We start from the raw sequence: 15,173 nt of genomic DNA, 5'->3' as shown, positions 1-15,173 counted from the left end.
ACATTTGCCACACACATGTGTCCAATTTTTGTGACTCTTAATAATATATTACAAGGTGTGACAAATCACATCATGTCACATTATTTAATGTAACATTATATTATTTAAAATAATATAACATTCTCCCACTTAGATTAAATAATCACTTTTTGTAACACTCATTTAATCAATCAAAACATTATATTAAAATATAATATTCCCCCACTTGATTAAATAATGACTCTCTATAGAAACCTTTGCATTGGTGCATAAAGTAAAATGTCTTTCGACTTGAATTTTACCTTAGTGTAATTATCACAAAGTTTGTTGAAATTTTGGTTGTCGAAGCATTAAACCACTATCCCTTGATGACAAACCGGTGATAACACACACACCTTTGCAATGTTACTTGAGACCTCATTGTCTTGCTTTTGCACTGTTAATGGCCATGTGCACATTCCATTCATAGACTTTTCTTGAGAATGACTCCCAATTCTCATGAGGGGCGGCACCACCCCTAGGTCTATATAGGTAGAACTTTTACAGTATTTTGTTACCCTAAAATACTCACCCCTAGGTCTAGGTCTATATAGGTAGACTGAGTTCTATTAAAAAACCTTTCGGTTTGAACCCTCATTTTGGTAACACTTTAGTACTCATATCTCAGATGGGAAATTTTTTTGAGTACTACTACTATTCACTTGATTGACTTGTTATTACCTATTGAACCTAATACTAGTTTGGTTACTAGTATTAAAATAGGTTACTATCAACCGTGAATCTCTTTAGGGAGTCTAAGTCCCATCTCTTGAGATGTAGAAATGATTCCATTTGAATCATTTCTTTTCTCATGTGTGCATACTTAGACACTCTCATTATTTTATTCAAACTTTGTTGCAAGCCATAGTTTGATTAAAATATTTATCTCTTTAAAATAGTGGTTTTGACCATAGTCAATACCCCCACTATTTATAGTTTAATATCCAAGATAAACATTTGAATATTAATTCTAGAAACCTAATTGTTTCTAGAATTCTCCTTTATATTTTAAATTGATTCCTTCTTGAATTAAAATATTACAAAACAATAACTTTAGACACCAAGTATGTCTCAATTTGTTCATTCTATACACATATAGCCAATTTGATTTAGAATGTGGAATTCCAAATCACCTATTTGATAGGATGACCAAATTAATCAATTATTATCAACAAAATAAATTGATTAACTTTGGAGCATCACCCCCAGATTTCTCCCATAGTGATAATAAAATATCATTTAAAAAAAAATAGAAATCTCTTCATTTCTATTAAGTCCCTTATCCTCCAAGATAAATCTAGACTTATAATTCTCAAAGTTCATCATGAGTCCTCTAAGACACATGATAAACTCTCAATAGATCAAGATAAAAACCTCAATGTTTTATCTTGATTTATTTGCTTTCTAAAGAAATGCACATTTCTTTCAAAGCAACTTTCACTTAGTTTCTTTCTTTTATGTATTTCACAAAATAAAAATGTGAACACACATGTAATGTGAGAATTTCTCAAACAAATAATCACAAATTTTCAATTTTAGTTGTCTAAATAATCTCAAAATCACTTAAACAACTTTTGTGTATTTCTTAAGAGTCTCTTTGAGATTCTTTTGAAAACACCAATTTGACATCCATTGTTTTTCTCATCAAAATCAAAATGAAGATATTAATTTTAAAACACTTTAAATCAAAGAAAATAAACCCTCATTGATTTATTTAAACACTTATATTTCTTTTGTTTAAAATTATCTCCTCATTAAGATTAATTTAAACATATCACCATCTTTTACCAAAATGAATAAAGTTCTCTTTAATTCGTCATTGGTGTAAAGATTCAAAATTGCTTCTCTAATTTCGAAATGTCTCCTCATTGAATATTTAAGAATTATTGTCACTAAATAATTATCAAATATATTTCATTTGACCACACTCTAGACTATAAGTCTATTGAGTCAATATGTCATCCCACAATTTTTGAATCCACCTTGATCCATTTTTCTTGCAATAGCAAGACACAATCATTAAAAGATGTAACCCCTTAGGTTCATCTTTTCTTATCTCATAAAATAAGATGTTCATCTTTTAAATGAGAAAATTTTAAATTCTCAAATAATTCTTTTATTCACAAATCACATGCTAACAATAATATAGGATAAAACCTATTAACATCACAAATGTTTGCATGATTATAATTTCACATAGTTGTCAACATATATGACTTATATCATACTCACATAACTCTTTATTAATATATAAACATAAACTACAAATATCATACACATATGATTTCATATTTTTTATTGATTCACAAAATCAATATAGTTATGCATGTCATATAAAACTCAAAAAATTGTCATTCTAATAATTTTCCATTATCTCAAAATAAGACAATTATATAACATGTTAGCATATTACCCAATAATCTACTAGATTATTTACACAATATGTTAATTAATCACATATAGCAACAACTCAAGATGTGGAATTATCTTCTAATCTAACCACTATATTTGAAAAAACAAAGGAGATTAGAAAACAATAAACCTCATTTATAAAATTTTATTCTTCTCATTTCTATCACTATATAAAAACCACTAGATCTTCTAAGAAAACAAAAGAAGAACATTACCTTATCTTACAATCTTTTCAAAGTTGGATCCTCACAAGATCTCTATGGTTTCTCCTTCCATTGAAAATGAAACTAAGCTTTTGATTGTAAGAGAATATATATTTATACTCAATGGAATCATGGATAAACTAAAATACAACTCTATGCAAAAAATACAATAGACAAGGTAATTGATTAAATAAACATTACAACCCAATTGCTCAAAATACAAGTAAATATAAAGAGGTAGAAGAAGAAGATTACAAACTCAAAACAATAATAATACAAGTAAATAAGATCAACAAGATCAAAAGAATGAAAATAAAATCAATAAAAAGAACAAACTCTCACACAACCAAAGTGTAGAGTAGTGGGGATCACCAACTTGAACAAGGTTCAAAACCTTTGTCCAAAAGCTTATTTCCCCTATTCTCTAAGCACTAAGGGATCTCTCAAGGAAATAGCTCTATGGAATTATCAAGCCTATATGGTGTATTTTCCAGCCAAGTGCTTTGTGGATGGAAAATGGTGTGTCTTACAAGTGAGCATTAGGCTTCTATTTATAGAGTTTTGAGACACCCTTTGAATTTCAAATTCCACCAACCCCCATGGCTGTTACCAATGATTAATTGGATGTTTATGGAATTAAAATAGAGATTTGGGAGTTACTTGGCTGTTGGAAACGTTCAAAATTGGATAAAACCGAAGTTTGGAAAATGTTGTCAGCCGCTTAGGCCGCATCCTGAAAAACATGAGCCGCGGCCCACGATGTTTTCTACCTCTTCGGCCGCGGCCTGAAAAACATAGGCAGTGGCCTAAGTCATTTTTTTAGCAACCAATATTCCAAATTTGCCAAAACGTTCCAAATTCATTCCCACTTGATTTTGTAACTTCCAGATACATTATGGGAGTTAAAATCACATCTCTAACAGCCATATCTCTTATGGCTTTTGAGAAATTCAAATAAAAATGTGTAATATCAAATCTACACATTATTGGGTAATATTTGGGAGTTACAAGTTTGTTTTTTTGTAACTCCAAAATATGTCATATTTGCCACACACATGTGTCCAATTTTTGTGACTCTTAATAATATGTTACAAGGTGTGACAAATCACATTATGTCACATTATTTAATCTAACATTATATTATTTAAAATAATATAACACTTTCCAGAATGTGGAGTTCTTCGGGTGTCTCGAGGCTTTCAATGATCCCCAACAGATCGTGGATCGGCTGGGAGCCAAGCTTGGATTTCGGCCTAAGTTGGGGAAGGACTTGGTCCCATTCGCCGCAGACTTGCTGGCCAAAGTGGGGAATTCCATGTCCTGCCTCCGGCTCAAACGCTACGCCACCTTGGCCAGTGATGATGCCCTCTTCATTTCCCAGGCCATCCGTCACCAAGCCACGACGATAAGTCTCATTTGTTTGTCTCGTTTTTGTATCATTATTATATTTTTTGTGTTGTTTCTAACTTTGCTTTGTTCTAGGACGCATTGCTGGCTCATAAGAACGCGGACCTAGTGGCTGCCATGAAGCTGGAGATGACCCAGATGGAGCTGGAGGGGGCCATTAACCAACGTGAAGCTGCCAAGGAGACCCTTAACAAGGAGACTGCCCGGGTTCAAGCTCAGCATGAGGAATCCTTGTCCATGAAGGATGCTGACCACAAGAAGGTGGTGGAAAACATGACCAGGGAGCTAGAGAAGTCGTAGGCGGAGCTGTCTAGTGCTTGCAGCTCGGAAACTTCAATCTAGGCACTCTTGGAGGTCGTTGAGATCGAGCTGCGTCAAGAGAGAGAGAAGGTGGAGTCTCTCGGGGCCCAAGTCCAGGCTTTGGAGGTCCGGACCCAACTGGAGTGGGAGCAAAGCGAAAAGGCCCACAAGGAGAAGGAGCAAGCTGAAGAGTTGCTGGAAGCCACTTTTGATGAAGCCATTTACATGGCCTGGCTCCAGGACAAAAATATGAATATCCAAGTTTATCCAGACTCGGTTGCAAAGAGGGCCGAATTTGTGACCAAGGAGAAAGAATACACGAAGCTCCTTGCCGAGGATCAATAGAATGAAATTGCTTCAGATGTCCCGGATCAGAATGAAGCCCAGGTCTGAGCCTTTGTAATTTTACTTAGGACTTCCCTCTTTTTAGATCATACTTTTTTTTTTATTATTTTTGGTATAATCTTTTTTATGGGCGCGGATGCGCTTAAGAAAATTGTTTATCATATTATCTTGTTATTATATCGGTTTCTATCCTTGCACATTTTTATTTCCCGCTTTATATTAATTTATTTCTTTAAAATTTCACTAAGTGTCTTATCATTATGAATGAATTTTTTAAATGTGGAATCCTGGTTCCAATGGCCAGGACCATTAGGGGAAAAATTGTGGAAGTTAATTGATTTATCCTGAATCTAAGGTTCAGGTTCCAATGGCCTGGACCGTTTTGGACTTACCAGATATAATTTAATCCATTTATCCTGAATCTAAGGTTCATGTTCCAATGGCCTGGACCATTATGGAATTTGAATGCTTTGTCTCGAATATAAGGTTCAAATTCCAACGACCTGGACCATTAACGAGACTAAATTTAATTAATTTAAACCTAAGATTCAAGTTCCAACGGTCCTGAACCCTTATAAGGAAACAATAAATGAGGATTAAACTATCCCGGACCATGTAGGGTCTGGACCAGTTTTTTGGGAGTTGGATTTTGAACCCCCCCAGTAACCACGAATCTGTATTAGGACTAAGCTTTGAGTCTTGCATCCTTTTTTTTATCCTAGAATGTGTAGATGTTCCTACCCCCCAAGTGATCAAAGAGTGTAGTCTTTGGTCACTTGATCGTGTAAATATTAAAGACAGACATGAGCTTTTTCTTTTCTTAAAACATTTCTCATGGTGTTTTGTTCCCACCATTTTCATTAAATAAAAAACACCCCTGGAGTGTACATTACTTGAAAAATAAAAATGTTAAAAAGAGAAGATATGGCTAAATCCTTTCGACTATTGGTAGTACTGGCGGAGGTGTTCAGTGTTCCAGGCCCTTGGGACCTCTGTTCCGTCTAGCCGCTTTAGGCAATATGTTCCCAGACATACTTCATTTTGGATCTCATACGATCCTTCCTAGTAAGGTCCTAGAACCCCCATTCCCGGATCTTGAGATGCGAGGAAAACTCTTCTTAGGACCAGATAACCAATCCCGAACCTTCGACTCTTAACTTTGGAATTAAAGTGCATTGCGATCTTTCCCCGTACATCTTTAGTTGCACTTGTGATTCTTCCTAGATCTCTTCTATGAGATTTAGGGATTCCTGGAGCAAGGCATGATTCCAGACATGATCGTATGTGTCTTGTCTGTGGGATGGGGCTGTAGTTTCTACTGGGATGACTACTTCGCATCCATAAACCATTGAGTAGGGAGTATGTTTGGTCAAAGTTCTTTCCGTGGTCCGACATGCCCATAGGACGCCGGGCAACTCTTCCGGCCACTTGCTCTTGCAGGCTTGTAGCTTTTTCTTCAGTGTCCGCTTTAAAATCTTGTTCATGGCCTCCGTTTGCCTATTTTCTTGAGGCCTTGCGAATGCGGAGAAACTTTTGACGATTCCATGTCTTTCATAGAAGTCGGTGAAGGGGATGCTATCAAACTGCTTCCCGTTGTCGGACACGATTTTGTGGGGGAGCCCGTATCGACACACAATATTGTTGATGACAAAGTCCAAGTATTTTTCGGAGGTGATGGTGTTCATTGGTTCCGCCTCGACCTTCTTAGTGTAATATTCAACATATACTATGCCATATTTTAATTCGCACTTCCCGGTCGGGAGGGATCCTACCAAATCAATTCCCCAAACAACAAAATTCCAGGGACTTGTCATCAAGGTTATCTCCGTGGGAGAAGCTCACATGATCTTTGCGTACCTTTGGCATTGCTCACATTTGCAAACGTAATCTACACAATCTTTCTTCATTGTTGGGAAAAATCCTTGCCTTAGGATCTTTTTGGACAAGATGAGTTTGGCTGTGTGATCTCCGCAAAAGCCTTCATGCACTTCATGCATGATTGCACTCATTTTGGTCCCAGATACTCATCAATTATAAGGCATGGATAACCCCATGCGATAGAGCTTCCCATCCATTATGACGTATGTGGGGGCCTGGTATTGGAGCTTTCTTGTGGCAGCCCTGTCCGTGGGCAATTCTTAAGTGGTTAGATACCAGATGAGAGGCCCCATACAGAACGTGGTGTAATAGATGGCATTCACGATTGTGGGGGCTTGAATATTGGGTGTAGATAGATGGTTGATTGGAACTACCTCGGAGAGTTCTTCTTCAACATCCGTGGCCAACTTGGCCAGTGTGTCTATGAACACATTATGTTCCCTAGGGATATAGTAGATAATGTATCTCTTGAACAGTTGAAGTAACTCTCGAGTTCGTGCCATGTAGGCGACCATCTTCTCCCCCTTTGTTTTGTATTCTCCTGATATTTGTCTTACCACCAACTAGAATTCACTATGGACTTCAATATTCCCTGCCCCCACTTTTTGAGCCAAGCGTAATCCGGCCAGCATGGCCTCGTGCTTAGCCTCATTGTTTGATGCTTCAAACCGGAAACATTGGGCGCTTTGCAATTGGTGACCTTGGGGCGATATTAGGATAATCCCGGCCCCAACCTCGTTCTCATTGGAGGCTCCGTCAACAAATATTTTCCACATAGGCACTACAGGAACGATTGGATCCTCGTCTTGAGTGATCCCCGTACATTCTACGATGAAGTCGGCCAGGGCCTGTCCCTTGATGGAGATTATGGGAATGTAGGCGATATCAAACTGGCTCAACTCCATGGCCCACTTCAATAGTCTTCCTGTTGATTCTGGTTTCTGCAATACTTGTTGTAGGGGATGGTTCGTTAGTACCTTGATGGCATGTGCCTGAAAGTAAGGTCTTAACTTCCTGGAAGCGGTCAGTAAGGAAAATGTCAGTTTATCGATCAAAGGGTATTTGGACTCCGTGCCCAGCAACCTTTTGCTTACGTAATAGACTGGTAGTTGGACCTTTCCCTCTTCACGCACTAAGGTGACACTTATGGCATGTTCTGACACGACCAAATATAGGTACAGTGGTTCCCCATCCACCGTCTTCGACAAGATTGGTGCTTGAGCTCAATGCACTTTCAATTTTTGGAAAGCCTCTTCACACTTGACTGTCCATTTGAACCTCTGGTTTCTGAAAAGTATGTTGAAAAATGGGATGCACTTGTCTGTGGACTTTGACACAAAGCAGCTTAAAGCAGCTACTATTCCCGTCAAGCTCTGAACTTCTTTGTGTTTCCGTGGCAATGGCATGTCGATCAATGCTCTGATCTTATTTGGGTTGGTTTCTATTCCTCTCAAGTTTACTATAAAGACTAGAAACTTCCCAGATGCCACGCCAAAAGTGCACTTTTTGGGATTTAGTTTCATCCTGTACTTCTGAATAATGGTGAATGCCTTTGCTAGGTCGTCTACATGTTGGGCTGATGTTTTGGACTTAACCAACATGTTATCTATGTAGACTTCCACATTCTTTTTGAGTTGAACCCGGAACATTCTGTTAACAAGCCTTTGATATGTGGCTCCGACATTCTTTAGCCCAAAAGGCATGACAATGTAGTAGTATACACCCTTGTCTGTCTAGAAGCTGGTGTGTTCCTGGTCTGCTACATGAATTGAAATTTGGTTGTAGCTGGAGTAGGCATCCATGAAGCTTTGCAACTCGTATCCAGAAGTGGCATCCACCATTTGATCTATTCGGGGCAGTGGGAAGCAATCCTTTGGACATGCTTTGTTGGGGTCCCTGAAATCTATACAAGTTCTCCACGTCCCGTTTGGCTTTGGCACCAACACCGGGTTCGCCAACCATATGGGATATAGTGTGATAACTCTAGGAATTAGAGTTATTTTTATGCTTTTAAACTTATATTTTTATCAAGAAAGAGTGGTTTAGGGTATTTTTTTTTTGATCAAGAAGAAAAATGAACTTCATTGAACAAATGAACATTACAATTGAGAGTCAAAGACTCGAAAACAAACAGGAACACCTGCCAACTACAAACCAGTCAAGATACTCAACTAATTACATTGAAGGTTCCGAATATACACTTGGTCTTTAACAGACAGCTGACTATTGGTCACTATGTAAAGCCTATATTTAGTTATGTATTTAACTTCCTGTACTAGATTCACAACAATCAAAGAATAACCATCATGAAAACATCTATTTCTATTTCTCCAGATGCTGTATATAACAGCAGCAAAATCCATATTCACAATAGCAGCTGAAACTCCAATCCGAGCTCTAGCCAGCCACACCATCCAGCTATTAAATTCAATAGGCCAAGCATCGAACCCCAGCCATTCAAAGACACTTTTAACCACCACTTTAGAGAGAATGCAGTCAAAAAATAGATGAGAATGACTCTCAGGATATCTCTCACAAACCGGACAGATCAATGTATTTATATGAACATGCAGCCTACTGAGATTATCTCTTGTTAATAGCTGAGAGTTAACCACCAGCCAAAGCATAAATCTGTGTTTAGGAAGGATTAGTTTACTCCAAACAGTCCGATAATAATCAACCCTTTGCTGGTCTAAAAGGATGTTATACAATTTTGAAGACTGAAACTTCCCTTGCGCACCAACAGAGAGAATAGCAGCAGGGTTAAAACGATCTTTGAGATGGCAGAGCTTCCTCCAGTACCAGCTACAATCTGCTTTCAATTCATAATTCCAGATATTGACTCCTTTCAGATAAATGGAATTGATCCATTTAACCCATAACAAATCTGGTTTAGCAGATATAGCCCATACATACTTTGCTAAAACAGCTCGATTCCAACTTCCTCCATCTCTGAATCCCAGTCCACCATAGGCTTTCGGGAGGCAAACCTTCTGCCAAGAGGGGATGTGAATCTTGCTTCTCTACCCAGATGTGCCCCACAGAAAACTCCTACAGAGTTTTTCAATTTCCTTGATAATGCTTTGAGGCAAAACAAAAATGGTCATCCAATAGTTTCGAAGCCCAAGCAAAACAGAATTGATAAGTTGTATGCGGCCAACAAAGGAGAGATGTCTACTCGCCCAGTTCTGAATTTTTAAACGAAATTTCTGAATAATTACCTCACAATATTCATGTCTCCATTTGGTAGGCCTCATGGGAACCCCAAGGTACTTAAGAGGAAAAGTACCTTTAGTCAGATTAATTTCTTGGGCAATCCGAGTTCTGTCATTGCTAGTGACTCCACCAAAAAAAATATGAGATTTACCAGAGTTGATTGAAAGCCCAGTAGCAGCAACAAATTCATCAAGAACCTCCTTGACACTTCTTATAGCTGAGATAGAACCTTTACAGAATAAAAGCAAATCATCTGCAAAGCACAGATTAATAAGCTTGAGACTTTTACACATAGGGTGATATCTAAAAGGGGATTTAAGCGCTGCTAGTTGTAAACTTCTTGTCAAATATTCCATTATAAGAACAAACAACAGAGGTGACATGGGATCACCTTGTCTCAGCCCTTTTTCACCTTTAAAATTGCCTTGAATTCTTCCATTCATCAGTAGAGAATAGGATGTATTTCGAACACATGACATAACCCATCCTATGAATTTCATAGGAAATCTTAGAGCTTTTAACAGGTCATCAAGAAACTCCCAGTCTACTGTGTCATAGGCCTTACTTAGATCAATCTTGATAGCACATCTAGATGAAGTAGAAGTCCTCCCATAGTTTTTGATGAGATCTTGAAAAATCATTATATTATGGGCTATTGAGCGACCTTTAACAAACGCTCCCTGATTTGGCTGTACAAGATCAGGGAGAACTAAAGCCAGTCTCTTACAAATCAATTTAGCCATACACTTGAACAATGTAGAGCAGCAGGCTATGGGTCTATAGTCAACAGCCCAGGAGGGGTTAGCTACCTTAGGAATCAGAGACAAGGTTATTTCATGAAGCTCAGATGGGAAATGACCTGTTTCAAAACACTGAGTTATTGCAGCACAGACCTCATCCCCTATATCATGCCAAAATAGCTTTAAAAAAGCTTGAACCAAATCCATTAGGTCCTGGAGATTTGGTAATAGGAATGCCAAACAAAGAATCCCGAATCTCCTTCTTTGAAAAAGGTTTCAGAAGATTCACTTGCTGCTCAACAGAAAGCTTAGGACCCATCTCAACATTCTGGATTTTTAATCTGCCTGTAGCCGAGCTAGGACTACCTAAAAAGCATCTGAAATGACCCACAAAATGAGAAACAACTTCTGAGAATTTATCAACTAACTTTCCTTCTTCTGTGATGAAAGAGACAATACCATTTTTCAGCTTTACGCTTCTTTAAAAAAGCATAAAATAATGAAGTGTTCATATCTCCCTATCTCAGCCATGTTATCTTGCTCCTCTGGATTGAAAAACTATGATAAAGCCTTTCCTGAACCGAGAAGGCTTCAACTGCTATCCTCTCATCTTCCTGATAACTAAATACATGAGGGTAAGCTTGGGCTTGCAATTGAGCTTCTTGGTATGTCTCTTTAGCCTTATAATAGTTAACCTTCAGATCATCAATTCTGTCCCTGTTAAAAGTTTTCAAACAGTGTTTAAGTCTCAGCAGCTTAAGAAATATTGCTTTGATACTTGTGGCTCTAAGCGGTGACCTCCAGCTATATAAAACCAGATCACAAAATTCATGGTGCTCTGTCCAAGAGTTATAGAACCGAAAAAGCTTTAACCCCATCTTCTCTAAAGGTTGAGTTCTTACTAGACAGGAACAGTGATCTGAAATGGTTTCCCAACTAAACACTGCAGTGGACTGAGGAAACAAATCAATCCATTTCTCATTCACAAGAACATGGTCTATTTTAGAGTAAATTCTAGCTGCACCATTTTGGTTATTAGTCCAAGTAAAATACGAACCAACACTTTTTAAAGGCTCAACATGAGCACCCGCAAGCCACCGAATGGAATCAACCAATTCTAAGTCTGAAATAGGCTTACCACCTGATCTGTCTTTGCCTGAAAAAGGGGCATTAAAGTCCCCTATAACTAACCAAGCTTTGTTCATAAGAGCAGGCCTTTGCAACCCTTCCCAGAGATTTCTCCTACCTTCAATCGAATTAAAACCATATACAAAAGTGACACCAAAATCTTGCTGAACACCGGCCATCTTCACCAAACAATGAACAAATTGATTAGATTCCTCTATAATATTGACTTTAACAAATAACTTTCTCCAAACTATCAACAGTCAGCCTTCAATAACTGAACTTGTGTGAAAATCCCAATTCAGAAACTGATGTTCCATGAACCTACTTATTTTGTTTCCCTTCATTTTAGTCTCTAAAAGACCACCAACTCCTATTTTATTTCTACTACAAAGGTCACTAACAGGGCTATGTTTATTAGAACCATTAATCCCTCTGACATTCCAACTCAAAATATTACAGTTATCCATTTGAGGAAACAGAATTAGTATTACCTTCTTTACCACTCACCATTGGCTCTTGTAGCACCACAAACTTGTTTGATTTCTTGATCTTTTGACCTGAGTTTTTGGCAGTAATTTCTGACCTTTGTCCTTCCTTGGCTGGAACAGCAGCTCTTTTCGGAGTAAGCCAAGGTTGGCTTGCCTGATTACCTTTATCTCTAGCAGCTGATTCCTCACTATTAGGCTGTACAGTCTCGACTGGGATGACCTGAACCTTGCCATCGTCTGAACTAGCCTGAGTCGCAAGCTTCTCCAGCTCTACATCCTGAAGTCCTTCAGTTCTCTGATCCTTTTTCTCTGTATTAGTTGTAGGCTCCTTCACAACCCATTGAGTATTCTTGTCCTTCCTACAGTCTCTCATTGAGTGACCAAAACTAGCACAAGTCTTACACTTAATCGGTAACCATTCATACTCAACCCCCTGCTCCATGATTTGGCCATGCTCATTGATATATTGTATACTTTTAGGGGGGTTATCAGTAACTTCCATTTCTACTAGAATTCTAGCATACTAAATACGTGAACGCTCCCTTGTGAATTTTTCCACCATTATTGGCTTGCCAATTGTACTCACTAGGGAACTAAGACATTTACTACCCCAATACTGAAGCCCCAAGTCTTGTAGATGAATCCAAAGAGGAACAGATCGCACAAGTCAAATAGCACTCAAATCTGTCATCCATGGCCGAACAATTACAGGTTTCCTATCAAATTGAAGAATGCCATTTTCTAGAACATGATCCCTTGTTGCATCATCATTGAAATTGACCATAGTCAAACCCATAGTCATTCTTGCTATCTGAGCTATCCCTAGATGACCCCAAACCCTTTTTATGAACCCTTCAAATACAGCCATTGGGGGTTTAGCACCTAGCACCATGCAAATGACTGCCGAGCTCCAATTTGCGGATTGTATTTTTACCTCCTCAACATCAAGTCTAGCAAATTTCCGTCCCTCCCTGTATAACAATTCAGTGAATTCAAGCTTTTGGTCTGAAAAGGAAAATTTACTTGCCGTGAAATTTTGCCACTGTCTCTGAGCTGAAGCTTGAAAGTCTCCTTCATCCACCTTGTCTGCCCATGAAGCCATCGTAGAAGTCGAAGCACCAATTCCATTCCCTACAGTGGTAGAAACCTGGGTTCCTTTTTCTCCCGACCCATAGACCTCTTCAATTTGGCTACTCAAATCCGCAACACTGGTCTCTTCTTCTTCACCTGTTACAGCAATCTCTTGGCCTTCAGGCACCCGATCGTTGTCCAAAGCATGAATTGGAGTCTTCTCTTCCGAACTCAGCTGTAGATCTTGCTCTCCTACCCAAAGAACTGGCTTACGTATTAGCTTCTTCTTCTTCGCCATGGGAGAGAACAAACCATCACTCAACCTCAAACTTTTTGTAGTGTCTTTATTTTAGTTTTGTCAAATATTAAATATAATAAGATAATATTAAATATTAGTATAATACTGGAAATTATACCCTAAATTGTGAAATTTTGCCTTGGCAGATAGTTGGTAGAATTTTGGACATTTGGAAAGAAATTGAAGTTTTAAATGGTCTCAGCCGGAGGGAATGCTACAGCATTGCAGCAATATCGTGTTCTGCCAGCTAATTTATTTGGATGACCCATGTTGGAAGCTACTATTTATTTCTCCAGCTCACTTTGGGAATTATTTTAATTGGGCTGAATAATAAATAAATAATAGATGATTGGACTTTATTTTGCCTTGTATCCATTGGTGATAAAAAGACAAATTCAATTAAAGGATGAGTGGACAAGGCCCAAGTGACAAGAAGGAGATGCCCTAAGTTTTATATACATCGTCATCTTTCCCCTTTAGGAGGGACACAAACCAGACCTGAAAAAGGGGGCAGCAGCTGAGGCAATTATTCAGACCCAATTTTGGAGAGCCATTAACGTAAAGGAAAAAGAGAGGAAGGAGAAAAAGAAGAAAAAAAAGCAAGAAGACAAAGTCACTTGAGACATCAATTTGGCTTGAACTTCTCATCCTTATTTCTATTTCTTTTAATTTATACTCTAAGATTCAGATTATGGATTGTTATTATTTGGGTGTTTTTGAGATTATGATTATGGGCTAAACTCTAATTAGCTAGGATAATTGGAACCCTAATATGTGATTGTCTTGACACTTTTATATTAATGCTAATGCAATATAAGGTTTATTCATTGAAATATTTATCTTGTTTAATATTTTCTATTGACTGATCACCTTTAGTAAATAATTGAGTTAATTTTCAATTCTGAAAAGGTTAAAATTAATTGACACACAATTTGAATGGTGCATTACTTGAATTCTTCTATTTAAATATTGTAGTGATATAGACATATATTATTACCATGCATAGTCTTAGAGAATTGATACGATAATTGTAGTCTTGAAATTAAATTAGCATAGACATATGTGATTTAATTAAAGGATTGAAACCATAGTGACTTCGACGGAAGCCTATGAAATTAATTGGAATTCTTGACTAATAAACGCTCTGTTGCTGCAGGATTGATCCAGCATTACTGTAAGTATTTTGCATATTAGGGGGAAAATTGTTCTAGCTTAACATCTCATATTTGGAACTTCGTGTTATTATTCTTCTAGTTGGTTTTTATTTTATTTTATTTTTATGCATTTAATTAGTTCTCTTTGCCTAGTTTAGTTACCATCAATTTTATTTTTGTACTTTTGAATCATTTTGCTAGTATTTATTTGCACATGTAAAAGCATAAAAATAGTCCTTGTGGAGACGATATTTGGTACTTGCTACTATATTAATTGTTGTTGACAGTGTACACTTGCACTTAGCTTTATTTTACGCGACATAGTGCTTCCCTGATGAAGTTGATCAAGGATAACTTTCAATTTCTAATTTGAGGGCCTCTGCTCGTTCCGTGCCCAATGGCATGCACTTCTGCCAGAATGGAGTTGCATTTTCATCAATGTTCAGGGTGTGACATATAATGTTACAGTCAATCCTAGTCATATCCACATGGGACCAGGCCAGGACGTCCTAATT

At 37.7% G+C, this 15,173-nt stretch overlaps 1 protein-coding gene across 1 annotated transcript; it reads right to left on the bottom strand.

The window, feature by feature from the left end:
• Nucleotides 1–8,734: 8,734 nt before the first annotated feature.
• On the bottom strand, nt 8,735–10,522 carry LOC133825086 (uncharacterized). The gene is made up of 3 exons (XM_062258077.1): nt 10,171–10,522; nt 9,785–10,032; nt 8,735–9,586 (listed from the first exon to the last, which is right to left on the bottom strand). The coding sequence occupies exons 1-3, from the start codon at nt 10,520–10,522 to the stop codon at nt 8,735–8,737; spliced, it is 1,452 nt and encodes a 483-aa protein (XP_062114061.1).
• Between the last annotated feature and the right edge of the window lie 4,651 nt (nt 10,523–15,173).

The sequence above is a fragment of the Humulus lupulus genome, chromosome 3 (assembly GCF_963169125.1).
Source record: "Humulus lupulus chromosome 3, drHumLupu1.1, whole genome shotgun sequence".
NCBI lineage: Eukaryota > Viridiplantae > Streptophyta > Magnoliopsida > Rosales > Cannabaceae > Humulus > Humulus lupulus.
This window is presented reverse-complemented; position numbering and strand designations above follow the sequence as displayed.

Excerpts from the sequence above, each read along its gene's own strand:
- LOC133825086 (XM_062258077.1), bottom strand. The coding sequence starts at position 10,522 with ATGGCTAAATTGATTTGTAAGAGACTGGCTTTAGTTCTCCCTGATCTT. Across the intron at positions 10,033-10,170 it reads TGAAAAAGGGCTGAGACAAG|ATGATTTGCTTTTATTCTGT; the intron begins GTGATCCCATGT and ends TGTGCTTTGCAG. Across the intron at positions 9,587-9,784 it reads GGAGACATGAATATTGTGAG|AGAAGCAAGATTCACATCCC; the intron begins GTAATTATTCAG and ends ACATCTGGGTAG.